This window comes from Daucus carota, chromosome 3, assembly GCF_001625215.2.
Source record: "Daucus carota subsp. sativus chromosome 3, DH1 v3.0, whole genome shotgun sequence".
Taxonomy (NCBI): Eukaryota; Viridiplantae; Streptophyta; class Magnoliopsida; order Apiales; family Apiaceae; genus Daucus; species Daucus carota.
Genome location: NC_030383.2, coordinates 2769388 through 2797077, shown reverse-complemented (window position 1 = coordinate 2797077; position 27690 = coordinate 2769388). Strand labels below are relative to the sequence as shown.

At 33.9% G+C, this 27690-nt stretch overlaps 2 protein-coding genes across 24 annotated transcripts; one reads left to right on the top strand and one right to left on the bottom strand.

Moving 5' to 3' along the window:
- Nucleotides 1-1417: 1417 nt before the first annotated feature.
- On the bottom strand, nucleotides 1418-9590 carry LOC135151706 (structural maintenance of chromosomes flexible hinge domain-containing protein GMI1-like). 22 transcript variants are annotated; one of them, XM_064090814.1, is made up of 16 exons: nucleotides 9430-9590; nucleotides 8928-9124; nucleotides 8418-8613; nucleotides 8084-8192; nucleotides 7949-7997; nucleotides 7747-7841; nucleotides 7438-7508; nucleotides 6924-7010; nucleotides 6513-6794; nucleotides 6235-6437; nucleotides 5842-5956; nucleotides 5185-5390; nucleotides 4958-5100; nucleotides 2434-2511; nucleotides 2011-2172; nucleotides 1418-1684 (listed from the first exon to the last, which is right to left on the bottom strand). In XM_064090814.1, the coding sequence occupies exons 7-10, from the start codon at nucleotides 7489-7491 to the stop codon at nucleotides 6306-6308; spliced, it is 555 nt and encodes a 184-aa protein (XP_063946884.1). In that variant the 5' UTR covers nucleotides 7492-7508; nucleotides 7747-7841; nucleotides 7949-7997; nucleotides 8084-8192; nucleotides 8418-8613; nucleotides 8928-9124; nucleotides 9430-9590; the 3' UTR covers nucleotides 1418-1684; nucleotides 2011-2172; nucleotides 2434-2511; nucleotides 4958-5100; nucleotides 5185-5390; nucleotides 5842-5956; nucleotides 6235-6305. The 22 variants fall into 22 exon arrangements, 21 of the variants coding, with proteins under 21 accessions (XP_063946884.1, XP_063946871.1, XP_063946873.1 ...); XR_010290587.1 differs by lacking the exon at nucleotides 2011-2172 and having other exon boundaries at nucleotides 1418-1680; nucleotides 2430-2511; nucleotides 4909-5100; ... (1 more) ...; nucleotides 7653-7841; nucleotides 8418-8617; XM_064090801.1 differs by having other exon boundaries at nucleotides 4909-5100; nucleotides 6513-7010; nucleotides 7653-7841; nucleotides 8418-8617.
- A 3144-nt stretch (nucleotides 9591-12734) lies between these two features.
- Nucleotides 12735-27487, top strand: LOC108212061 (structural maintenance of chromosomes flexible hinge domain-containing protein GMI1). Of its 2 annotated transcripts, none has more exons than XM_064089290.1 (37): nucleotides 12735-13343; nucleotides 13445-13474; nucleotides 13586-13672; nucleotides 13745-13794; nucleotides 14424-14507; nucleotides 15067-15139; nucleotides 15788-15843; nucleotides 15950-16055; nucleotides 16201-16269; nucleotides 16738-16824; nucleotides 17755-17805; nucleotides 18257-18392; nucleotides 18484-18545; nucleotides 18887-19015; nucleotides 19584-19674; nucleotides 19774-19808; nucleotides 20167-20242; nucleotides 20325-20507; nucleotides 20686-20844; nucleotides 21100-21121; nucleotides 21256-21373; nucleotides 21490-21606; nucleotides 21768-22085; nucleotides 22202-22311; nucleotides 22398-22575; nucleotides 22658-22766; nucleotides 22881-22975; nucleotides 23215-23310; nucleotides 23649-23715; nucleotides 24233-24318; nucleotides 24447-24728; nucleotides 24803-25006; nucleotides 25283-25397; nucleotides 25850-26048; nucleotides 26133-26324; nucleotides 26516-26838; nucleotides 26999-27237. In XM_064089290.1, exons 1-37 carry the CDS (start codon nucleotides 12966-12968, stop codon nucleotides 27082-27084), a joined length of 4659 nt encoding a protein of 1552 aa, XP_063945360.1. In that variant the 5' UTR covers nucleotides 12735-12965; the 3' UTR covers nucleotides 27085-27237. The 2 variants fall into 2 exon arrangements, with proteins under 2 accessions (XP_063945360.1, XP_063945358.1); XM_064089288.1 differs by having other exon boundaries at nucleotides 12736-13343; nucleotides 26516-26842; nucleotides 26999-27487.
- Nucleotides 27488-27690: the final 203 nt, after the last annotated feature.

Sequence of the window (27690 nt, the reverse complement as noted above, 5' to 3'; positions counted from 1 at the left end):
CCTTACTCTAAACGGGTAGGCGCATGGTCTGCGTATATTTTACCCTCCCCAGACCCTGCTCTAAGCGGGATATACTGGGTTTGTTTGGTTTGGTTTAATTCTAACCCAATGTATATGAAAATAAGTTATCTTTAATTCACATCGGAGTGAAAATCGGAAGTTTTTGAATTTTAATATTTAATTATTAGTACATATGTTATTGTTTTAATAAATAAAGCTTTCCTATATCATAAATTATATACTTCTTCATATTTAACATGATATAATATTTTAATATTATTATATATTTGGATATTTGATTAAGAAAAACTTAAAAGGATTAATCGGATTTTGAAAATCAAATCAGAGATTAATGAAATAAATAAAGCTTTCCTATATCATAAATTATATACTTCTTCATATTTTTAACATGATATTATATTTTAATATTATTATATATTTGGATATTTTGATTAAGAAAAACTTATAAGGATAAATCGGATTTCGAAAATCAAATCAAAGATTAATGAATTAAATCGGGGGATTTTTAAAACACCGCACATAAGTAATTGTCCACATGATTTCACGAATACTAAAATTTTCAATATTCCGACCCAAAAAAATTAATCACACAAATAATTTTAAAATCTCATCAAATTGAATAAGATAACTTCTTCCTTCTTCTTCTTTACGAAGTCATGAATATAATAATAAATTAGTTTTTGAAATTTTATTTCATCGTCGAGACTCTCTGCAAATCGTGAAGGTACTCTCCTCTCTCATCTCTCCCTCTCCCTTTACATCTCGCTGATTTAATGGCTATTTGCGTGCTTCGTTAACATTTAGTGCTTAACTGTGATCTGCTTAGTGCTTAAATGTGATGTTCGTAATCTCAGATCTGCTGCCTATTATATGCTATGGTGATCTTGATTCGTGATTTGCTCAAATATATGATTTGTTATGTGATGTGTGATATGATTCGTGATGTATTTTGTGAGATGATCCGTGATGTGTGCTCTCTTTCTTTCCCTCCCTCCCGCATCTCTCTATCTCCCTCCCTCCCGCGTCTGTCTCTCTCTCTCTCCCCCGCCCCCGCCCCCACCCCCGGGCCCCACCCTACCCCACGCCCCCGGCCCCACCAACCCTACCCCACGCCCCCGGCCCCACCACCCCCCGCCCCCCTCCACCTCCCTCCCCGGCCACCCACCAGCCCCGCCCTGCCTGGCCTCTCACCCCTCCCCCCCCCCCTGCCTCTCTGTGCCTCCACCACCCCCGGCCCCCCTCTCCGCCATCCCCCCGGGCCCCTCCCCCGTGACAGCCCAAAATCCGGGGTCAAGATCTGGCGTCACTAATTTTAAAACATTTTAAAAACCTGGAATTTCCAATGATAATTAAAAGGCAAAGAGTTAACCCCTAAAGCATCGGGATCGCACACAGGTTATAATACTGAAAACAGAACATTCTTACTAAATGTTATTACACACTTAATTTACATTACTAGTTAAACTTTGATAAAAAGCCCAGCTAATAACCAAATGTAACCTTTGACACGATACCTCAAAAGAAACTGCCTTGCAATTACAGATTACAATACGGTTTTAAATATATTTTATTTGGTTTCCCCAAAGCGGAACCTAGCTAGCTCAACTCTCCTGATCGAACTTTTACACACCATCCTACACTGACGAGCCATCTTCAGTCCTAGCTGAAAGGGGTTAGAGACAATAGCAAGAGTGAGCACATCATTGCTTAGCAAGATATAATATAACTAATAACATTTAAACAAGTTCTTTTAAATCAAAATTATTAATGTGATGCTATTTCTGAACAAAAGGAAAGTATCGCTAATTCGGAATGTCACCGTATCAAATCTAACAAGACAAGATGTTTATCAATTCAACTGAGATGGTATAATCAAGTGTTGTACTTCTTTCACAGAAACTTTTCATTTGATATGAATCAAAACACAATTAGATGATAATAAGAGTTTATTTAAAAGATAGTGAACTTTCACAGTTCCCTAGACAATACAGGTGATCAGCCACGTAAAGTCCATGTCCGGGGTTCTGGATGCAAAATTCTCCCGCTTACTAATATTGGTACAACCCATAGGCATCTTGTTGGCCTTTCTGATTGGCTATTCACTAGCCCAACCTGGCTATTCTCTAGCCCTTCCTGGCTATTCTCTAGCCCCTGAAAATATGTATATATATTTATCTCTTTCAAAACTTTGTATTCTCAAACTCTTCTATTCAATTACTTTCCACAATCACTTTATCAACATCTAAACATTATCTCAAAATTCATACTGAACTCAATGGAAGCAATAAAGCTATCTCAACTATTGATAACAGAATGTATTTAAATTTTCTTTCAAACACTACTCGCGCTTTCAATATAAAAGTAGAATGAAATTACTTGTAGCAATTACAAGTTGAGAATAGAAATACTTGCCTGGTGTATCTCAAAATTCTGGATTGAGTAAACTTTACGCCCTATCTGACTGCACACACTTTCCTTTATCCTTCACTTCTAAACCAATACAACACAATAGTAATTCAGTTAATAAACAACCTGAGTCGTTTTCCAATTTACTAACTATTCCTAGTTGATACCCTTCATAAAGGCAAATAAGTGATATAGATCATGTGCAAGTGATCAGATAATAATATTATATACAGTTGCGTCAGATAAGCAAATAATCTTATAAACAGAACTTAATTCATAATATTTACTCAGGAACATATATATATCTTAAGATTCTCTGGCTTTAATAACTCGTATCACATAAACCAATCTTAGTATTAACGATCATTATCTTTACAAGGAATCTGCTCCAAATCTCAAGAATAATCCACTTTTGCTTTAAATCTGTTTCTCAACACAATCAATCATCGAATTAGACGATTTTACAATAATAAATTCTAGATGCACTTTCCTAAAGCAGGTAACATAATTGAATCACAGGGAATCCATGTAACATATATCATATACTCGACTAAATTACATTGCGACTATATAATATGCAATTGACAATAGTTTAAAATAGTTGCAAGTAATACAAGTTAGAATCCAATTTATTTATATATCTGCTATAATCTTGCTACAACCAGAAGCCGCCTTGCGGTTTCCCACCAACTCAACCAAATTATCTATTCACAACTTCCTCCCTCTGTGATTTACATAATTACCCACCTTATTCATTTTCTTTCTTCCTCACCACATGAATTTCTTCTCCCTTTACTCACCACTAACAACATCCTACCACCCACCCTACTGCCTGAAACTACCGCCTAACAACTACCAATCTAGCTGAGTTCCGACCATCTCTGTCGGTTTCCTTATGTACACCTCTCTCTCTCTCCTTCTCGGCCTTCTCAATTCCGGCCGTCTCCGCCTTGCCGTCGCCGGACGACGACACGCACCCACCCCCTCAACACTGTCATACTCCTATCCATGCCTTTGAGTTCTGACCCCCTTTTATTCACCCTCAACAATCCCCCACCCACCATGTTTGCACACAAAACCCATATGCATACACGATGTTCACATAATTCATATATACAAGCAAAAGTATTTCATTAGCTGCTGAAAAATGAAAGAGAAAAGTGGTGATTACCGCTTGAAGAAATCGCCGACCTAAATCAGAGATTGGGGATAAACTGTTGTATTATCAATAAATGATTTTAAAGAAAATCTTTTTATATTTTCTAAAACTAAAGCCCTGTTACTAAAATGAAAGCTATTTAGATCTAAAAATGATTTTCGAGGCTTTAAAATATTCTCAAAAGCAAAAATATAATTCATCTAATTTACTGAAAAATTCTAAATCATTTGTTCACACAAAAACAATCTTTTTTTTAAAAAAAATAAATAAATAATAAATTGATTTAATCACAAAATTAAAAGAATCAATTGCACTTATTTGTATATATTTTAAATAATTCAGATATCAAAATATCACATCATACACACGCCAATAAAAAGCATTTAACGGCTAATTTACATAATTTTAGAAAATTTCACGTAATTGCATCAAGTATCATATTTAAACAGATAATAAGATTCCCGGATATTACATCCCCGGCCCCCCACCAGCCCCTCCCCCCCCCCCCCCCCCCCCCCGCGCCTGGCACCCTCCCCCCCTGCCTCTCTCAGCCTTCCCCCCACCCACTGCCTCTCTCTGCCCTCCCCTTACCCCCTGCCTCTCTGTGCCCCCCCCCCCCCCTCTCTGTGCCCTCCCCCTCCCTCCCTCATTTCTGTTTTGCTCCCTGATATCTGAGCCTGATTTGTTATACATTTACTAATTGTGTTTTGGCTTTGTTATACATTTACTAATTGTGAAAATTTACATTGCAGATGCCTTTTAAGTGCTATAATCCGGAGTGCAACAATGGAACTGTGACATCAAAAATTTTTCCTAAGAAATCAGGCATGATTAGCCACAACCGGGACAAACACAACAACCTCCAGAAAAAAGGAGCAATTGAGTGTGGCCGCTGTGGTACTCTCTTCCGCTCAGAGAGTGAGAAAGTAATTCATCTTGGGGTCAGAGGATGCCCCGCAGATTATTTGTAATTCTGTTAGGTTGATGCATAATGATGACTTGTGCTAGTAATTCGTTGCATTTTAATAAGAGTCGAACATAGCAGACTTTTGCGTACTCAAGAAATTAGTACTTTGTGTATTTTGATAGTTTCCTTCTGTTGCTCCCAACAATGGATTCAGGCCTTTTGCTGTTTTCACTATATGACAATTTCCATTTGGCAATGTGGGATTGGACAGTATGTAGGTTTGAATGCTAAGCAGGTCTAATGACTGTATTAGTAGAAGTAAACTATGTACTAGTAGGTTATACTTCGAAAATTCACAACTAAGAAGGAAAAATTTAATCAGGTAACCAAAGGACTGCATCAATCTTAGTGGTACCTTGTATCCTCAAGACAGAAAACAGAATAACGACCATCCAAAGATATACCGTATTCAGATGCCAGTGCTTAAAGACCAGTGGATCACTTCATGCTTCCATCTACATCACATGTTTCAAGATTGTAAGCTGCTTTAAGAGATTTACACACGACTCCAAGCATTTGCTCCTCACCCAGAAACTCTGGCAAAATCCTGTGTAAAGCAAAACATAGAAGCTTATATACAGGCTTCCCATTTCCATGTTTGTTAAACTGAAATTTATTGGTAAAAAGAGACCTGCCAAGTTCATTGGTTTCAACATTTCCAAGAAGCGCAACGACACCTATAATATCTTTTGAAAAATCACAAGTTCTCTTGTTCCTTGATATTTTGCAGACGACAGAAGAAGCTGTGTGACTTGATTCAATCTCTATCAGCATTCTCTCCTTATCTGGTGAATAACTTGAGTCACCATCAGAGATGGCATCCAATGAAGCTGAATTCTGAAAACCATTGAGTTCAACTTTTCTATATCATTTGAATAAATAACTGAGAATACATAAATCATTGCACAAACAACAAATCATCAAATGAATTTTCACAAACTAGTAAATCACTTAAATGCCTTCCAATTAAGCACATAAGAAAGAGTGACTAATTCTGTGTTTAGTTCGAGAGAATGGAACTATGAAGGAATTGTATGAAAAATTCTGAAAGAATTCATAGGTAAAGTAAAGACGTAGCAATGAAAAGGGTAGAAAATAATCGAATTCAGATTTTTCATGATGAAGTTTGTAAGTAGGATGAAATGGATGAAGAATGAAGCTTATGAATATTAACCTATAACATTGTACAAAACTTTCCAATTAAGTAGCCAAGACAAATATTTGCATTCCATTTCCTCCCAATTTCATTCACACAAACAAACACAACATATAAGTTGTGGCACTTTACCTTGCATTTTGGCCAGGGCTTGCTCAAATGCCTCTCGCTGGCTATTGAGCATTTTAATCGTTTTCTCATGCTCTCCGATGTACGTTGCATACTTCAGAATCTTGTCCTTAAGTTCCTGCAAGGCGAGAGGCACACCTCAAACAAAGAAAAGACTTGCGAATATAGTAGAAGTCCGGTTATAAGATAAACCTATCATCATAATACAATATTAATGAAAAATATACTCATGTGGTTCCTTAGAAGGCTTGCAGGTCATATAAGATATCCATTGACATTCCTAAATAAAAAGAACATATAACATATACAATCACTGCACATCCTTTTTTAGTTTCTATTCTTATTCACAGTAATAAAAGGGTCATGCACAGTTTCACCGTATACATGGCACCTTACATTTTGTTCGTTGTTAAGGCTTCCAGCTATAGTTTCTATGTCCTTGGCAGATTCCGGGTTTGTTACCAGCTCTATTGATCTATCGTCATGCTGAACTTTTGGAGTTTCCAAATTGGATGGCTTCTCAAGGATAAATTATCTTCATCAGTACACTGAGGCTGGCTACTGTCATACACGATTTCAGGAGCTTTCTCTACAAGCACCTACAGAAAAATGACAGCTATCAGTATAGGGTTCACGATTATGTTAACAAAATTTGCAAGAAAGAATTTGCAGACCGTTATGGTCACGATAAGCTTCCGGTAGCGAGAATGTGCAGCAAGAAAGGAGAAACTTCCTTCTATCTGAGGAAGCGGAATAGCACAAACAGGGCAGCAGCCATGACGAAAGCTACATTTCACAGAATCGTCTATATCTGTTAAGTCCGACTTCAATACTAGAGCATGGGACATATCACCCTTCTCATTATCGTTTACTGTTCCGTCGATAACACCATCAGATTTGACAATTTCAAACACAACATTTTCCAGTTGAGAGCCAGGAAAACACTTCTCAGGTATCTGAGTACAAAAGATAAGGAAGATCAAGTGTAGGTTAAAAGAACTCTCCAAATATATACCATATATCTTTAACTGAATGGTCAAATGTAAATGGAAAAACATAAAAGATAAAGAAAGACAAGTTACTACCTCAGTTGCAACTCTTATCATTCTTTTCTCAGTTTGGGACTTACTCGCTAAAGACAGTTTTTTCGTTCGATAAGACAGAAAGCGACACTGTAGAAATAAAGACATCAATTGACTATGAAGTATAGTTTTGCAAACATAATCTGCGATAATGATAGATCAATACACCCACGATTATCCACCTGTGCCGAGACAGTAGTACTCATTAAAAAAAATCAGATTGCTCGAGAGAATTTAGAACACAATAGAAGTAAAGAAAACAAAAACAGTAAAACAAAAGCAAGAGCTTGCACTGTTATTGTTTTATATTATAATACAACAATCTCAGTGTCCCGTTTAATCGGTATAACATGTTAGTACTAATGCTGTTAATAACCATAAAAAATCTCACTAACATTCAGTCACTAATGGAAGTACAAACAAGTTTTTGGCAAATACCAGCACTGTTTTAAGTAGTTCTCATATGAATAGGTAAACAAACTAGAAAGTAACAATAAAGATCAGTGGCAGGACTTACCTGTATTCTCTTTGTTTTATGTTGATAACAGAATCCAACCATATCCAACAACATTTCCTTACATCGAAGACCTATCAGAAACTTCATATTAGATATGTAAAATAAATAAATTAAGTACAATGCTCCATAAATAAAAAAACAATAAATACTGAACATGAAAAATAATTCACTAAAAGATAGAATTAACTATTAAGAGATAAAAAAAGTCCTGATACGTAGGATTCTAGGAAAGGATGACAAATATTGTATGTCATTGATGAACAACATTTCATAAATAGAAACTGATTTGTGGTCTTAATTATCTATCACCTCCAGTTCAAGATCTTCAATAACATTTCCTGGAAGTAGCTGCTTCATAAAATCTTTTGACTTAGCAATAAGATGGTGTACTGATCCTTGAATAACTGATAAAAATGATAAAGTTAGATCCACCGAGAAGTTGAGTAATTACTTTTAAAGTTAATAATATAAGCAAGGAAAAAAATTATATAACATTGGTTTAAAGAGACACCTTGGCAAGGAATGATTACGTAGAAATTGGGGGGAAACAAGAACCAACCCTGAAAGAACAAATTATTAATTAAATTCACAGATTTGCCCAAATATAAAAAATATTCAGGATTACTATCGATGGAAACTAAGTTACCTAAAACTAAGTTTTTCACTTCGTGTAACACTTACAAACCCCAACTATCAACCTGGGGCAGTGCCTTAACAGTTACGCATTTAACAAATCTCCTAAAGTTTGAGTCTTCCTGGAAGTCTCAAAGCCAAGACATAAAAGGTCAGATGTGGGACATGGTACATGCAGTATTACAAACAACATAGAATAAAGGAATAAACAGTAACTGGAATCTCAGTATTATTAACACTGATATTGCACATTCATATGCTCTTGCCAACTCCAGTATCGATTTCGAGAATCCTATACTACATCTCAATAAAATATTCTGAATATCAATACAAAATTCAATTCTTACCAGGCCAAATAGATGCCTGATCCAGTGAGATGACATGAGCATCAGATTTAGATGTTTGAAAGGCCGGATCTGATTCTTAAGACCAGACCTGAATCGATTTTTATGTTTGTCAACCGCCACTCCATTACTAGCATCGTAAAAATTGAATCTTTACTGTTAAAAGATGCATCTTTGTGGTACATCTCAACAGATCATTCTACCTTGAAAAACCCCAGAATCAATATATATATAACACAAATCAAGGGGAAAGAACAACAGATTGACACAAAACAACAGATTAACACACACACACACATGTGTGTGTGTGTGTGTTGACTTGGACTGATCAGGCTTCTATTAACAATCAAGACATAAATTAATACCAACTAGAGATCTATATGAACATATGGGTATATGGCAAGGATTCAAAACACACGGCATATAGCAATCAAGAAGAAAAACAATTGATGAATCGATGAAAGCAAGAGGAAACAATCAACAGATAAATTAATAATTAAAAAAAAAACTTACCAGGCCAAATAAATGCCGGATCCAGTGAGATGAAGTGAGCATCAGATTTAGATGTTTGAAAGGCCGGATCTGATTCTTAAGACCAGACCTGAATCGAGTTTTATGTTTGTCAACCACCACCCCATTACTAGCATCGTAAAAGTTGAATCTTTAATGTTAAAAAGATGCATCTTTGTGGTACATCTCAACAGATCATTCTACATTGAAAAAACCCAGAATCAATATATATATAACACAAATCAAGGGGAAAGAACAACAGATTAACAGACACACACATGTGTGTGTATTGACAAGGACTCATCAGGCTTCTATACACAATCAAGAACAGAACAATTAACATAAACTAATACCAACTAAAGATCTATATGAACATATGGGTATATGGCAAGGATTCAAAAGACAAGACATATAGCAATCATGAAGAAAAACAATTGATGAATCGATGAAATCAAGAAGAAATAATCAACAGATAAATTAATAAAAAAATTGATGAATTGCTTGCCTGGATTATCATCGTTATCATTGAGATATGACTATAATTGAAATCGGATCGAGATATTTGATGATCTGAATGGGCGGAAGTGATACCTGGGTCGGGTGTTTATGTTCGTCAAACCCGTACTTTCATCTGTAAGTGTTTGATTATGCATATCTATCTACTTTGTTGAGTTGCAAGTTGCAACCGGCTGTACCTAGTTTCTGTTCACCGGGGCCCATACCCACTTTTAGCCCATTTACTTTTTAATTTAATTGTTTGTACAATTTTTTTCAATTTTTTGAAAAAAGTATCAATTAAAAATTTATTTATAAAATTAGACAAATATTACTGCCAACATAAGACACCCTCCATCTCATTTTAAGTGTCCTGTTTGACTTTTGAATGGTCAAATTGACCAAATTTTGACTGAAATTTATACATATAATATAATTTTTAAAAGTAAAAAAATTATGTCATTATAAAATACATGCAATATATTATAAAACGTAATTTTTAGTTTCTTAAACTAATGACGATTTTTTTCTTTATACTTGGTCAATTTGACCATTAAAAGTCAAAACAGGACCCTTAAAATGGAATGGAAGGTGTATTATTCATCAACATGATTTTTGATCCAGCCCTATATAGTTGGTGAACAAAATCACCTTAGTTCTTTTAATTATCATAATATCTTTTTGTCATACATGGAGCATGATTTTAATAATAATCATAATTGTAAGTTGTTTCCAATTTGATTTTTAAAAATATATATTTATACGATAATTTTAAATTTTAAAATAAATATTGTATCTCATTGTATAAATTTTTTGGACAACTAATCTGTAATTTTATATGATAAAAGTTTTGTTACCATTCAAAATTTAGAGCGCATGAAATAATTTTTTATATTTTTATAAAATAAATATCAGTTTTGACTTTGTTCGTCAAACAACCCTTATTACAATTTTACATATTATAGTGACATATATTATAATTATCATTTAGTTATTCATAACGAGGCAACATATTTTTTTCTAGATGATGTTGGTCCAACCTACTATGAGGATCCCGTATCCACCAACCTATACAAAGAGCTTTCATGCCTTTGTATAGGTTGGAGATATGGATGAAGTAGATTTATTTTATAAATGAAAAATAATCTTCTTCAAAAAATATCAATGCAAAGTATAATAAAATTTGTGACACTCGAAGTAACGAGCACAAATATCATAGTTTGTGTGATGTATTAGGGGATGAATATTTTAATTTTCTACACATATTTGTTGAACTAGTTTCAATAAAATATTATAAAATGAAATTGATAATTAATATTTAATCATCAAATTCGACAAGGATCGAGAATTGTATAAGAGCGGATGAATGATCACTGTACATAGTGATAAATTATTCGGTTCAATGGTAACGGATCAAGAATCTGAATTATACAAAAACGTTGTGAAATATAAGGTGGATTCAGATGAAAAGAATTAAGCGTAAGAGTTGTGTGACGAACTATACGGTAGGAAATTTATTGATTGCAAGTGAATTTTTAGAAAGAAGATATAAGGCTCACGGATTTGGTTGTAAACTTTGAAATTTGTGTCAATTATTTTGTCAGGAAAATTAGGCAATTGTCTGTATATTTTATAAAATAGAAGTCTATCTACAAATTATTACTAGTGTCTTATTGAAAGTCATGGTCTAAATAGAGCTTTAATGGGTATTTAGATGTTTTTTATAACTTAAAAATCTTAACTTGTTTTTTTTAATAAAAAATTTATCTTCTCCTACTCATCCATCAATTTATCATTTCTTTATTTCATATATTAAATATTCACAGCTGCAAAAAATTGATCGCTGGTATGTAGTTTGCTACAATTCTTGTATCATTTAATTCAAATTGATTAAAATTATTAGATTGAATTTTCTATGTTTCACTACGATGTTATTAGAGTTTCAAAGTTCGAATTATGTCAACAATATCTTAAAACAAAATTTAATTTACCAACACACAAGTAAATTATTAAATATTCAAAATCGTATGTTATAGGTTAGTATAAAATAAAAAGAAAGTATAAAAAATATTGTTGGATCAATACTTTTAAATATATACTAACTTTCTAGAAGCTATATATTTTATATTATAATTAAAAATAAGCAGAAGACTCGCGAAAATACTAGTAGCATCTTATTTTTTTCTAGAAGAAGAGATAATTCAATAAATAACCGTCTTTAGTTTATAAACACTTTAATCATTTATAAATGTGAACTTGTTTCTAATTATTATTTCACTTCTTTAGTTTAAACCGGAAACACTTATTTTAAACTTATCAAACGGTCCCTCGATTTCTTAGTCTCTTTACAATTTCCATGCATTTTTAAAAGTTTTGAATGCATACTTAAAATTATTTTTAAATAAAAATACTAATACCATATATTTTTTTAAAATAATTATATACTTATATATAATAAGCGTAAGGGAGATAATTTGGTCGCATGAACCTATGGTCCAAAAGCTTATCATCCGTTGGATCGTACATTAAACAAATAAGCACCGTTAGATTGGAACAAAATTAACTTCTATTCTATAAGACAACTGATATCTACTTTAAAATTAATAAGCCGGATATATGTGAGGAACGAATACAAAAACTTTTTCTTAATCCAAAATAGATTATACCTTCTTATTGCATGTTTATGATTCCTTTTCTTAATTCAAAACAAATTATGTTTATTAATTTTAATCTAGAACCATATAATTTTTTTGAAAAATATATGAATCACATTATAATAATTCTAATATAAAATACATTTATAAATATATTCTAACAGGATTTGGCGTAACATATTCTACTCAAAATATAAAAATTTGATAGAATGAATTTAATACTTGGCATGATACATACGAGAAAAGGAATGGCTTAATTACAATAATTTATTTATTTGCAGCCATTAATGGCTGTAATGGTGTATTTACAACAGTTTTAACTTACAAACAAATCATAATTTCGAATTTTATTTTATTGAAAATTTTAATTTATTATTGATAAATTAAATTTTTTCACACCATTTAAAATATATTTAAAAAGCTCCGTGCTTTGCACGGGCTATAAGCTAGTATTTACAGAACACGGCGAACAACTCTTGAAACTACATTCGAAAAATCGAACATCGAACAAAATAACATATCGAACTACTTTATATTTTAAAAATCACCCCCATGAATCCATAACAAGAAATCCTGCCATGCAAATGGGCCCTACATAGGGACACCCCCTGCATACGTTTCTTACACAACAGAACAAAACACAAACCCCCCGTACACTCACACACTTTGTCTATATGTGTCAGAAGACCTTTCATTTCTTTCCTTAAACCCTTTCTCCCCCTCTGCTTCATCTTCTTTCCAGCAAGAAAAACACACTCACACAGAGAGACTGAGAGAGATACAGAGAGAGATTGAGAGATATAGAGAGACGGAGAGAGAGATATATAGAGAGATTGAGAGAGACAGATACAGAGAGACTGAGAGTGAGTGAGATTGAGAGAGACTCCCTGATATGGACTCAGGAAGTGGGAACAGAGGAAACAAGAGGGCTTCTTACGATGATTCCACCAGGTCTAAAGTAAAAAAGATGAAATGCTTGGATTTAATCATATATGAAAAAGTGTACAAGTTTCGGGTTCTTCTGCCAAATGGTTTGTGTTTGTCTTTACGCGTTGATGAGCCTGCAACCAAGAAAATGCCTGTTGTGGTGTTTGCTGATTTGGTGAAAGAGGAGTATGATAGAATGAAAAAATCTGACAAAATCAGGAGGAGGAGTATCGATTGGGATAGTGCTGATTTATGCCTTATCGATATTTCCGAGAAAAGGTTTAAAGATTTAATCCTTTTTGAGGGTTATGATCCTAATAAGGTTCACACACTGAGGCTTGATGTAAGTTTTTCTTAATGAATTTTGCTGAGGATATGTGAGTTTATTGATTCTATATTTTGATGTTATAACTAATCTTTGAATGCTGTGTTTTTTCGAATTAGGATGGGTCCAAGGGAGATGAAGTTTATGAGGTACAGGAAATTAATATATGTTTGAGGTGAATGTGTAAATTTTTGGAGGTACCTGTTTTTGATTGATTTTTTTTTTTTTTTTTTTTTGGTTTTTTTTTACTATGTGTGTAGAATATGTGGGATTTGACACCAGATGTTGAGTTGTTGAGGGAGCTACCTCAAGAGTATGCCTTTGAAACTGCTCTTGCTGATATAATTGTGAGTATATATACCCTTGAAGGTGACATGGTTTTCTTTAATGTGAAATCTGCTAATAAGTTTTTGTTACAGGACAATTCTCTTCAAGCAATTTGGTCCAAGAAGAAGGACCGACTGATTAGGTAAATAAAAAGTTGAATGCATGCTTCTGATGAAGAGATTTTGTGAGATGGAATCAGTACATATCTAAAATATGGTGGTAGAATTTTGAAATCATGTTGGTATTGTCATCATATCATGTTGCATGTACAGATCAATGGCGGTATAGTTTTGAAAAGAAATTATGCATTTTTCCTGACATGTTTTTCTTATCATTATAACTTACAAGTGGTGCTTTTCGATGAAGAAAACAGATTTTAGTCATTAGTTGCATACCCAATTGGCAACACTGAACTCCCCTAAATTTGTCAAGATAATAGTCACCTAAGGAAACTATCTTCAAGGCTAGGCAAAAGTTTCATTTAACTACCTAGATTAACTATAAATTGTATTAACTACTAATTTGCTTAATTGTGTAGTCCTAATCTTGGTTACTAGTATCTTTTATAGGCAACTACTTTGGAATAAATGGACTGTTAGGAATTATTCGTTAAAGTAACATGCAATTAGATTTTATGTAGTTTTTCTTAAAAAAAATCTACTGTAAGAACTCTCTGATTTTCATGACTTTGATTAATTCTGTTTCAAATTCATAGCATTTAATCAATTTATATTCCTGACGTGCAATTCTGATCATTCTCTTTTTTTGCAGTGTGGATATAAGTGAAGACAAAATTTCCATATTTGACAATGGTCCTGGCATGGATGCTAGTGAAGAGAACTCTATTGTGAAATGGTATTATAAGTTCTGTTTTTTAATGTTAATAAAGTATTACTTGAATGTTTATCAACAATTTCTTACCCAGTGCTTCGACAATGGATTTGTTTTTTGAGGGAACATTGAGTGTGGTTGTTGACAGTTTAGTTTTGATTGGTGGTTCACCATCCAAACTTTTTTTTCAGGAAAAAATTAACCGCAGTCTAAGAGTAGGGAGTAGTATATGAGAAATATAATAGTATTCTTGCCTACATATGAAAAACTTGCAAGTGAACGCAAACATACCATGGGTTAAGGGGATACCATCTTATGCAATAGTAAATATACTCTTGTCAGTATTTACTTATTTCCGAGAAAAGGTTCAAAGATTTAATCTTTTTTGAGGGTTATGATTCTAATAAGGTTCACATATTGAGGCTTGATGTAAGTTTTTTTTAATGAATTTTGCTGAGGGTAAATATACAACCCTTATCATGATTTTTTTTGCTTTGAACTCAATTTATCTTAATATATTCATGAATTGTTGCTGTCGAGGTTATGCTTTTACATGCTTTACAATCTATCTTATACTTTTCAGGGGAAAGATGGGTTCATCCCTGCACAGATCATCTAGAGGACAAGCAATTGGTGGAAAACCTCCTTACTTAAAGGTATATTGTAATCATACTTAAAAGGAATATGTCTTTACTACTTACTGAGCATGCAAAGTTGAATTTTCATAGGGGAACGTGGGGACTTGCATCCCCTTAATAAAGCATATTATAAATTTAATAGTATCATTTATTTTATGATTGTGAATATTTCGTGATGTGTCCTTACTAAAAGAATTGTTGCCTCTATGATATTATATGATCATTAATATTTAAGTTACCTTTTATATTATTCGTTATTTATAGATTAAAAGACTTATGAGCAGATTCTTAACTCTTTATAGATTTTGATTTACCATTTAGAATATTCCTTTGGGTTTTCTTGAACCCTCGTTAGGTATGTTTTGTTGCACTGGCTTGGCCATTAGCAGATGATGCCTTATTAGGCAAGATGTAAGATTTTCGTTTGAAGAAGTTAAAATAATTGGCCAATCTTGCATGTTGAAAGAAATAATTATTATATTACAACAAACTGATAGAAAGGCATATTAAATTCATATATTAATTATTCAATATTGCTAAACATTTGCAACAAACAATTAGAACACCATCTTTCAGTTTCATAATTAACGTACTTTTATGCTTATGTGTAGTTACAGAAACATTTCAGTTGCATAGTTTTGTATTGAACTTCATTGGTTTATGCAGCCATTTTTTGGTATGTTCGGGTATGGAGGATCTGTTTCATCAATGCATCTGGGAAGGTATGACCAAGGAAAACTGCTTATTTGCTTTTTACTGGGACGCATGAAATTGTGATCTTTATGTTGCACTAAATCTTATATATATATGTTTACTGCATTGCTGTAGACATACTGTCATATCCTCTAAGACGAAATATTCCAAGAAAGTTTGTACATTGTATCTTCAGAGAGATGCCTTACTAAGAAGTTCTGACTCAGACAAGACCTGGCAGGTAATCAACTTCTTGTTACAGTTTACAGAGAAGCTGTGAGACTATTAGTTGCTATTCCGTTTGTTCTTTCTTCTAAAATATATTTTTGATATGTTTGTTATCTAACCATCCCTGGCTGTTGTTTATAACATGTCTGTAACTATAGGCGAATGGTGGCCTAAGAGACCCTTCAAAAGATGAAATGAAACTATCACCCGATGGAAGTTTCACAAAGGTAATGAATTAGTTAAAATATAGCATAAGATCTATTTGGGCCTTCCTCTAAAATCTTAAGGTTTTAGATGGACCGGTTCTCAACAGAATTATGTAACATATATTTTACCATGCAATACAAGTAGCCATACTAGTATGTGATTAGTGCTTATTGACTGTAGATTTTTTAAGTTAATGATATTATGCGATTTTGGATTATAGTTCTACCAGGGCATCCATTTACTGTTATGATGAATTAATGTTGATTCTGGAATGGAACACACCTATTTCAATTTTTAAATCGATTTAGTATCTGGCTCCACTCCATAGATCAATCATTTGAATATATCTTTGTATTGATGCTTAACCTGATTCTCTATGTTTCAGCATCGGAATGTGATCTGGTAAAACATAATTATTTTGGTGATAGAAGTTAATATCATGTACATTTTATCTTCTCTCATGGCTTTTCCACCAAACAACTTTACAGGTAGAAATTTCTGATTTGAAAATGAAAAGTTTGGATGTAGATCTTCTCCGATGCAAATTAAAGGACATCTATTTTCCTTACATACAGGTTTGTCTGAATTAGCTATAGGCTTGTATTTGTACTTGCAGGAATGTGTTCTTATAGAAATGTAGTGCGGGAAAATATCATACTTTTTGCACTCAGGATTAATGCTTTTAAAATGAACTTGAGTGAAATCTTTAGTCCTTTATCATCATATAATTTTGACTAGGACATCTCGTATTTTATTTTTAGTAATACGGGTATGTTAGCCAGACAAGGACTCAAGGAGGCAATGCATCTCTGGGTCTTGCATTGTAGTTTTTGGAAATCATTTTTTAAAACTTACAAATTTCTGTCTTTTTGATCATGTGATTTGAACTACATTTCATAGTTCACTGTATTTTTATTTCACAGATACTTTCAAATCATTTAGGAGTTGCAGTAAAGTAATCATCACAACTACAAGTTGTTTCTTTTATTTTGTTGCTACTTTCACCTTCTTTTTTAACTGGGCAGTGCTACGATAGCTAAAGTACCATTCAGAATCCACCTGAAAATTTTCAAAAAAAATAGTTTCTACTTGAGATAGGGAGTACTAAACATTTATGCCACTTATAACGGAGAGCAGATCGCATAGAGATGCTCTCCTGGTTGCAATTTTAACTCTAGTGCCTTAACGCTTTCTGTAATAGATCTTCTTGCGATTCTTCATATGGTTTACCTGTTCATGCATTAACTATTATTATTACTTTGATTAGATTGATGACAATGAAGAAAGCAAGTTGCTCAATAATTGAATTGAATGAGGAAGAATATGACACCATATCAATGGTGTGATAGTTTGTTGGACAACAAATTTGCAAATTTCTTTAATATTAAATGACCAAACTGCTGCCTGGTTGATTTACTGTAGACTACTTAAGAACCCATTGTCACTACTGGTGCTGCAAGATTTCCATCTGTGATATGCTTATCTTTTGTAATTTTAATTGGCAGTGTGATGATTTGTCTACTTCAGGCAAGACTTTAACGCCAATTGAGTTTCAGGTATGATCTTTACACAGTTAATATTCTATAGTTCTGGGTATTGCTTGGATTTCCTTGCAGCTGTGTCAAATCAACCTCAAATCTTATATCCAATTATACTTGGCTGACGAATGTAACTAAAAGCTTCTGGGAATTACCATCTCAGATCAATGATATTAAGAAACAAAATGATTACTCTTCACAAAGAAAAGTTAACACTTATTAACAGGTTCCAATTTCTTGAAAATTAGTAACGTTTGCATGTTTCATAATCAATATACCAACAATTAAGTCCAGATTTTTTGAATTTCTAGTTTTAGGACAGTTTCTTGCCTTTATTGACCAGATTTCTTTAAAGTGAAGGCGCGCCATGTTTTCGTATCTTCTTTTTAAGCAATTACACCTAGATTGTTTTTTATGTTTTCGTCATATTTCAAAGTGATATCATTCCCTAGGGTTTATGTTTTTGTAGGTTAATGGAATTGATTTAACAGAAGTAGAAGGCGGCGAGGTAGCTATTACCAACTTAAACTCCTGCAATGGTCGTCCGTTTGTTTTACAATTACGTTTTACATCCAATCAGGATTCTTCTTCTCAAAAGAGCCCAGGTAAGCTTTATATACATTATGTACTGGAAGATACTTGCAATGGTGGTCGATTACACGGGTTTGGATTCATGTATGGTTGGTAATACTTCAGGAAAACGAGCATCTCAAGAAGCAAATGCACAGCTAAAGTGCCTATACTTTCCTGTTGTTCAGGTATTGTTTTTGGTAGAAGCTTGATTTTTAGTACAAAAGTAATCCAATCACATGCCAAAGGTTGTAACTTCATTTGTGTGTATAAGACATTCCTCCAAGTGTTTCTCACTATTATAATAACATAGTTGCTTTTAATGTACATCTATTTAAGACCATAAATATACATGTTTGCCCTCAGGAGTATATGCTGAGACTGAGTTGACAAAAATACTATTTAGCTGGCAAGCGTGATAAATCACTCATATGTATTTGTAAAAGCACTCATGCACAACACTGATGTAAAGACAAAAACTTGGAAATATACATATTAAGTTCTGCACATGGCCTTGTGGTTAATGTAGGGTAAAGAAAGCATTGAGAAAATTTTGGAGCAGCTTGAAGCCGAAAGATGTGGTGTTGCTGAAAATTTTGAAAGCTTCAGTCATGTATCAATTCGGTGCTTAGGTCGTCTACTTCCAGATGCTCGATGGGTCTGCTACTCTTAACTTCTATTTTTTAGTTTTTTGTCTATCCAATTAGGATCTACTTGCCCAAGTATACTTTTAGAATGCTGATATGTTTATAATTTGTTTTCTAAATACATATAATATCTTGAAGTTCAGCTTAATGATGATTGCAATATGTTGAGTACTTTAATTATCTATGAATCCTATTAATGATATTTTTTTTTTAATGTAAATCCATTGTAAAAAAATGATTTGTTGTATGAAATTATGGTTAGGAGAGGCTCTCAAGTAATACTATATAGTCTTGATACATAGCCGTTATTCATTAATCACTTCCGAGATATGCTGACACATGTAGTGTATTAAATGCATTTTTTCATCTTTGTTCTTGCAAGTTCTATTTTGGTTTATCATTATTATTCAGTATTCACATAAATAGCCTTCTTAGGTCTTTGTAAGCATGCAACAATATTTCATCAGAATGTTGCAGTATAATCCTTAATACCTTACAAGTATGATTTCATGATGTAATGATTTAGGCACTTGTGTAAATTTTCAACATTGAATGATAAGTAATCTTACTATAAAACAGGCGTGGCTTCCTTTTATGGAGCCTAAATCAAGGAAGGCTGATAAGGCCCAAATATTTAAAAAATGCTGCTCAAGGGTGAAATGCTTCATTGGTATGTGATTTTTCAATTCATATATTGCCAGACCACACTTGTACCTTATCTATCATCATTGTTACTTTTGCAAATCACCTTGTTGTCTTGCTTTTGCAGAAACTGATGGTGGTTTTTACCCAACCCCATCGAAGGTATGTGGAGTAAATTACTTTCCTGTCAGTTGCATTTTTTTTCCTCCAAGTATAGTGTAGGCTTTTTAAAGGAATATTTATGTTTATTTATGTTTGTGTGTGTGGGCGGTCCATGTTTATAAGAGGATTTTAGAATATTCAAGTAAATTTTATGGTATATGTCACTTTCTCAATAGGCAAAATTACGTTATTGGCATATTGTGCTACATGTTGGCTGTTTGCTTCATCCAAAAACTCCGTAATTAATTTTTGAATGAAGCATATCCTCAAGGAATTTATTTTTATTCAATGCATGAGTTTCTTTTATGTTCTCTGTTTTTTTATTGTTCATGATAGTGATGAATTCTTTGTTTTGTAGACCGATTTAATGCATCACCATCCTTGTACTATTGCCTTAAAGAACTTTGGGAGCAAGAATTCAGAGAAGGAAAGAGGTATGCTTCTGATTACTTAAAGTTGTTTTAGTGTCATTTTTGAAGTCACTCATGTATTAACACATCTTGGACTAATCTTCAGATGTACATGTGGAAATTTACAAAGATGGGAAGAAACTGTCACTTCAGCAAATGGAGAAACAATATCAAGAGTGGATTCTCGAGATGCATAATATTTATGATGAAGAGAGTGACTGTGGTGAGGATGAGCCTGTTATCATCATTAATCCCTCAAACAAGAAACAGCTGGGGATTTCTTCAGATGGTAAGTTGTAAGATACATGCCATTGTGGTGTAGCTATAATGTTGTCAGTATCGGCTCACTACTCTTGTGGAATTTATTTAGGACTAGTAGTTTAGAAACCTTACATACCCTTTTCATTCACCGTGTTTGGTAAACTTAGTGTCCTAGTTTTATAGTTTTGCTGAAATTTATATGACAGTTGTCAGGGTTCATAAAATGATAAGGAGGAAGGGTAAATCCTGGCAGGCGGGACAGAAAATTAAAGTTTTGAAGGGAGCGTGTTCAGGATTTTACAAGAACAATATCTATGCTGTGCTAGAATACATTCTCTTAGATGGTTTTAAAGGTGATGCAGGTGGTAAGTAATTTTGAAATTACATGCATAACCGCACGATCTTGAATTTACCAGCCAGTAATAAACGGCAAAAACCTTCACTCTGAATTACTAAACTGATCTGTTTGTATTCGAAAGAGTTACTTGTACATTGTTTGACATGTATACTTATGATTAATACTATAGATTATTGATAGAACCTAAATTATATCAATTTGAAGAATCTAAACCCATCGCTTTCTTCTTTGTCTTCTTTCTTCCCGTTCGTTCTGCGTGAAGGGGAGTCTCGTATTATTTGCAGGTATCTGATATTCCCCAGAGGATTCTCATATACTAAGTTTTGTTTAGTGTGCTTATTTTTCTCTTTTTATTAACTTTTGGTGCTCCTTCTCTGTTTTTTTTTTTTTTTTGTATTATTACTTAAACATCAAAAAGGCAGATAGGTACCTCAGAAGAAAAGGGATGCCTTCTTATAGATAATGAAAAAGGAAATCCAAGTATAGATATCCGTGAATCCAAATCCTTGCCCATCAATATTATTGATTCTGGAAAGGTTGGATATTTAAATTCTTACTAGTCATGTTACATTTTGCTTAGTTTCTTAAATATGAAGTCCTACTGATTCTATAAAATTGGGGGGATTAATTTGATTGAATTTGTTCACACTAGTGTCTTTCTGTTGAATCTGCCGAGTGGAGTTTACAACTTGAAAAGCTGCAGCATAAAATTCCCTCCTCAATCGATATACTCTGTGCCCGTCATTGTGAAGAACTTGAAGTTGAAGAGGTTAGTCTCATAGTCATTGTGTTTTTAATGCATATAACATTTGGATATACCTCTGCAATGACATTGGGACATGATCTTCAGCTTTGTTTCTTGGCATATCCTGTTTTACTAGTTGTATACAGTTTCTACTGCAATAATCACCTATTTGTAATATGATGCAGTCGTTGCCTTTCGATACTCCTGTATTTGCCGGTCATGCTGCTCCTGATGAAGTCATTGCAGTTGTACGCCCTGCCTCTTTTAGTTCTGAATTGGTGTCTGAAAATTTGGATCAGAAGCATATTGCACTGACAGTCCTTGATATGGTTCTAGAAATCAAACTAAATTCCCAAGATAAGAATCTACAAGAAAATAACCATATTTGTTCTATTCGTACCCCACCTTCAACACGTAATGGGTTTCGGGGTCTGTATATATTCCCAGTGAAACCCAGACTGATATTTGAAAAAGCTGGGGAATATACATTTACTTTTCACATTGTAAGTAATACTGAGATTCCAGTTACTGTTTATTCCTTTATTCTATGTTATTTGTAATACTGCATGTATCATGTCCCACATCTGACCTTTTATGTCTTGGCTTTGAGACTCTCCAGGAAGACTCAAACTTTAGGAGGTTTGTTAAAGGCGTAACGGTTAAGGCACTGCCCCAGGTTGATAGTTGGGGGTTTGTAAGTGATACACAATGTGCAAAACTCAGTGTTAGGTAAGATAGTTTCCATCGGTAGTAATCCTGAATATTTTTCATATTTGGGCAAATCTGTGAATTAAATTAATAATTTGTTCTTTCAGGGTTGGTTCTTTTTTCCCCCCAATTTCGATTGCATGCTATGATAAGTATGGAAACCGCACTTCATTTTCACATGTCCCTAAAGTGATGGCCAAAGTTTTAACAAAAGAGATTGTCCTGTTTCAATCTGAAAAGTTAAATCAAAATATTTCATCCAAAAATTCAGTTCTCACAGTAGAGGTACTATTCTTTTCACAATTTCTTGTCCACTTTTGTAGATAGCTTCTATCCGCTCTAACGTTGTTCACAAATTAACCTGTAGAACTTACTGGTTGAAAGTCATAATCTGGACTTCATACGTCCAAGCTACGAAGCTAAACTAATTTTATACTCAGAAGATGAACCCTTTTGCGTAATCATTCCCTGCCAAGGTGTCTCTTTAAACCAATGTTATATAACTTTTCATATATTTCCTTGCTTATGTTATCGACCTTAAAAGTATTTACTCAACTTCTCGGTGGACCTAACTTTATCATTTTCATCAGTTATTCCAGGATCAATACACCATCTTATTGCTAAGCCAAAAGATTTTATGAAGCAGCTACTTCCAGGAAATGTTATTCAAGATCTTGAACTGGAGGTAATTGAGATTAAGACCAAAAATCAGTTGACATTTATGAAATGTTGTTCATTAATGACATACAATATTTATCATCCTTCCCTAGAATCCCACATGTCAAGATTATTTTATCTCTTAATAGTTAATTCTATCTTTTAGCGAATTATTTTTCATGTTCAGTATTTATTGTTTATTTTTATTTATGGAGCATCGTACTCAATTTATTTATTTTACATATCTAATATGAAGTTTTCTGATAGGTCTTCGATGTATATGGTAATCACGTTAAACAAGATACGGAAATGTTGTTGGATATGGTCGGGTTTTGTTTTCAACATAAAACAAAGAGAATACAGGTGAGTCCTGCCACTGATCTTTTTTGTTACTTTCTAGTTTATTTACCTATTCATATGAGAACTACTTAAAACAGTGCTAATATTTGCCAAAAACTTGTTTGTACTTCCATTAGTGACTGAATGTGAGTGTGATTTTTTATGGTTATTGACAGTACTAGTACTAACATATTATACCGAAAAATGGAACACTAAGACTTTTGTATCATAATACTATAAAACAATAACAGTGCAAGCTTGTGCTTTTGTTTTACTGTTTTTGTTTACTTTACTTCTATTGTGTTCTAAATTCTCTCGAGCAATCTGATTTTTTTTTAATGAGTACTACTGTCTCGGCACAGGTGGATAATCGTGGGTGTATTGATCTTAGTGGTCTGTTGAAAGTTTCGACAGGTTATTCGGAAACTGGTATGCTTGGCCTCCTCTGTACATCATCAATAAAGCATGATTTGTTTCTCTATATCAGTAATTGCTTGTTCTTCCTTTAGATAATTCTTACCTTTTCCTTTGCGTTCATCCCAACACATTTAGTTATTTTTCTACAGTGCTTAAAAATTACAAATGCTGGATAAGAGAAATCCTAAAATGAGACTGTTTTCCGCTGGATGACACTGTAATGTCCCTGCATATGCATAAAAACTTAGGGTTAAGTCATCCGGCGGTTTTTTTTTTCTGCCGATAGCATGCCCTGACATTTGTATGTTAGGGACCCGGACCCATGTGCTATACTGATGCATGTATTTTTCCTACAAGACCCAAATACTCACGAACCACGTTTGAATATTCTATGTAAATTTATTTGAGGGAATAAGGTGCTATTGATCATCTGTATATTCATTTAAGATTCTTTCTTAAAATCTAACTTATCGCAGATTATGTTTGCAAATTTATACTTCATAGTCAATTGATGTCTTTATCTCTACAGTGTCACTTTCTGTCTTATCGAATGCAAAAACTGTCTTTAGCGAGAAGTCCCAAACTGAGAAAAGGATGATAAGAGTTGCAACTGAGGTAGTAGCTTGTCTTTCTTAATCTTTTATGTTTTTCCATTTACATTTTTACCATTTACTTAAAGATATTTGGTATATATTTGGAGAGTTCTCTAAACCTACTTGATCTACCTTATCTTTTGTACGCAGATACCTGAGAAGTGTTTTGCTGGCTCTCAACTGGAAAATGTTGTGTTTGAAATTGTCAAATCTGATGGTGTTATCGACGAAACAATAAACGATAATGAGAAGGGTGATATGTCCCATGCTCTAATATTGAAGTCTGACTCCACAGATATCGACGATTCTGTGAAATATAGCTTTCGTCATGGCTGCTGCACTGTTCGTGCTATTCCGCTTCCTCAGATAGAAGGAAGTTTCTCCTTTCTTGCTGCACATTCTCGCTACCCGAAGCTTAACATGACCATAACGGTCTGCAAATTCTTTCTTGCAAATTTGTTAACATAATCATGAACCCAATACTGATAGCTGTCATCTTTCTGTAGGTGCTTGTAGAGAAAGCTCCTGAAATTGTGTATGACAGTAGCCAGCCTCATTGTACTGATAAAGATAATTTATTCCTTGAGAAGTCATCCAATTTGGAAACTCCAAAACTTCAGCATGACGATAGATCGATAATGCTGGTAAAAAGCCCGGAATCTGCCAAGGGCATAAAAAACATAGCTGGAAGCCTTTACAATGAACAAAAGGTAAGGTGCCATGTATAGGTGAAACTGTGCGTGATTCTTTTATTAATGTGAACAAGAACGGAAACTCAAAAGGGATGGTAGTGATTGTATATGTTATATGTTCTCTTTATTTAAGAATGTCAATGGATATCTTATATCACCTCCAAGCCTTCTAAGGAACCACATGAGTATATGTCTTATTAATATTCTATTATGATGATATGTTTATCTTATAGTCGGACTTCTACTATCTTAGCAAGTCTTTTCTGTGTTTGAGGTGTGCCTCTCGCTTTGCAGGAACTTAAGGACAAGATTGTGGAGTATGGAACGTACATTGGAGAGCATGAAAAAACTATTGAAATGCTCCATAGCCAGCGAGTGGAATTTGAGCAAAGCCTGGCCAAAATGCAAGGTAAAGTGCCACAACTTATATGTTGTGTTTGTGTGAATGAAATTGGGAGGAAATGGAATGTAAATATTTGTTTTGGCTAATTAATTGGAAAGTTTTTGTACAATGTTAGAGGAATTAGGATAATATTCATAAGTTTCATTCTCCATCCAACTACCAAACTTCAACACGAAAATCTGAACTTGATTGTTTTCTACCCTCTTCATTCCCGCGTCTTTACTTTACCTTTGAAAATTTTCAGATCTTTTCATACAGTTCCTTCATAGTTCCATTCTCTCCAACTTAACGTAGAATTAGTCACTCTTTATTATGTGCTTAATGGGAAGGCATTTAACTGATTTACTAGTTTGTGAAAATCCATTTGATGATTTTGTTTTTTGTGCATGATTTATGTATTCTCAGCTATTTATTCACATGATATAGAAAAGTTAAACTAAATGGTTTTTAAAATTCAGCTTCATTGGATGCCATCTCTGATGGTGACTCAAGTTATTCACCAGATAAGGAGAGAATGCTGAAAGAGATTGAATTAAGTCACACAGCTGCTTCGGTCGTCTGCAAATTATCAAGGAACAAGAGAACTTATGATTTTTCAAAAGATATTATAGGCGTCGTTGCACTTCTTGGAAATGTTGAAACCAATGAACTTGGAAGGTCTCTTTTTACCAATAAATTTCGCTTTAATGAACATGCAAATAGGAAGCCTGTGTATAAGCTTCTATGTTTTCCTTGACATAGGATTTTGGCAGAGTTTCTGGGTGAGGAGCAAATGCTTGGAGTCGTGTGTAAATCTCTTAAAGCGGCTTACAATCTTGAAACATGTGATGTAGATGGAAGTGTGAAGGGTTCCACTGGTCTTCAAGCACTGGCTTCTGAGTACGGTATATCTTTGGATGGTCGTTATTCTGTTATCTGTCTTGAAGATACAAGGTACCACTGAGACTGACGCAGTACTTTCTGTTACCTGATTAAATTTTTCTTCCTCAGTTGTGAATTTTCCAAGTGTAACCTACTAGTACATAGTTTACTTCTAGTAACATAGTCGTTAGAACCTGCTTAGCATTCAAAAGTACATATTGTCTTAATGTGAATATCTTGAATTGCATCGTGTTGTCTGACAGGCCATATCAAGGGGATTATGACAGTGGCGATCCCCAGAGGATGCTTCTGTTGCCCAATCCTACATTGACAAATGGAAATTGTCCACCGGGGTTTATAGGTTATGCAATCAATATGATATATTTGGATGCCCATCAGCTGTACACAAGGACTTGTGGTGGTAAAGGTCTTCGGGAGACCTTGTTCTATCATCTTTTAGGCGAGGTCCAAGTCTATAAAACCAGGGAAAGCATGAGAAAGGCACTAGAAAAATCTTGCATTCAGCACGGTGCAGTTTCATTGGACGGAGGCATCATCAGAGGAAATGGAGTTATTTCTCTAGGACGTAGGTAAGACAATCGTTTTCCAATTTTTCTGTGCATGTTTTCATCAGATTTCAGTTATGCTTTGCCAAAATCCTTACTTTTTTCGGCTCTCGTCAGAATTGTGCCACCAGACTAGTGTTTTTCAATCTTGACGTGGTATAGTACTTTCTGTTTCTCCAGGGAACCCTCTATCCACTTTCCTGTTGCATCGAAAAGCCAGTATCGTCGTTCAGCCAAGACAAATAACCAGCGCATCCAACGCCTGATCGATGCAAAGAAATCCATGTTGAGGACTACAGTTGACAAGCTCGACAAAGAAAACGAAATGTATGAGCAGAACATGAAAAAGTACGAAAAATACAGAGACAAGTATACGAAATTCTTAGATCAGAAGGGCCCGTTGCTGCGATATTTCAATGAAGTTGCATCAAACTCTCCCAGCTGACTGTACTGCACCTTCTGTGCTGGTCTTTTGCAGTGATACTCAAATTTTTTGGAGCTCATAGTTATAATTCATGCTTTTCCCAGTTGAAATCATGTATTTTGTACAGAAGAATAAACTTGATTGATGGGTTAAGATCCAGGTGATGAGCCAGCTTTTTGCAACTTGCTGCGGTACATCTATACTATACTATACTATAAAAAGCCAACATGGGTATAATTTGTAGTCGTACAATATTTTGGTTTGGTACTCTCCTCTAAAACTAAAAGTCTACGAATAGATATCTATTAAACAGTTTCATATACTAAAAACACTCGTTATGTATATTAATATCTTTTTAAATATAATTTATAATTAGTTGAAAAAAGGTGAAACTACTGTTAATAACATAAATTAATATTAAAAATTACTTATAGATAAATGTATAACT

Coding starts and splice junctions, on each gene's coding strand:
- LOC108212061 (XM_064089288.1), top strand. CDS start 12,966: ATGGACTCAGGAAGTGGGAACAGAGGAAACAAGAGGGCTTCTTACGAT. Junction 21,122..21,255: donor GAGTCTCGTATTATTTGCAG/GTATCTGATATT, acceptor AACATCAAAAAG/GCAGATAGGTACCTCAGAAG. Junction 21,374..21,489: donor ATATTATTGATTCTGGAAAG/GTTGGATATTTA, acceptor TGTTCACACTAG/TGTCTTTCTGTTGAATCTGC.
- LOC135151706 (XM_064090797.1), bottom strand. CDS start 7,704: ATGTTGTTCATCAATGACATACAATATTTGTCATCCTTTCCTAGAATC. Junction 7,011..7,437: donor ATAAAACAAAGAGAATACAG/GTAAGTCCTGCC, acceptor TTATTTCTACAG/TGTCGCTTTCTGTCTTATCG. Junction 6,438..6,512: donor AGCTTATCGTGACCATAACG/GTCTGCAAATTC, acceptor ATTTTTCTGTAG/GTGCTTGTAGAGAAAGCTCC.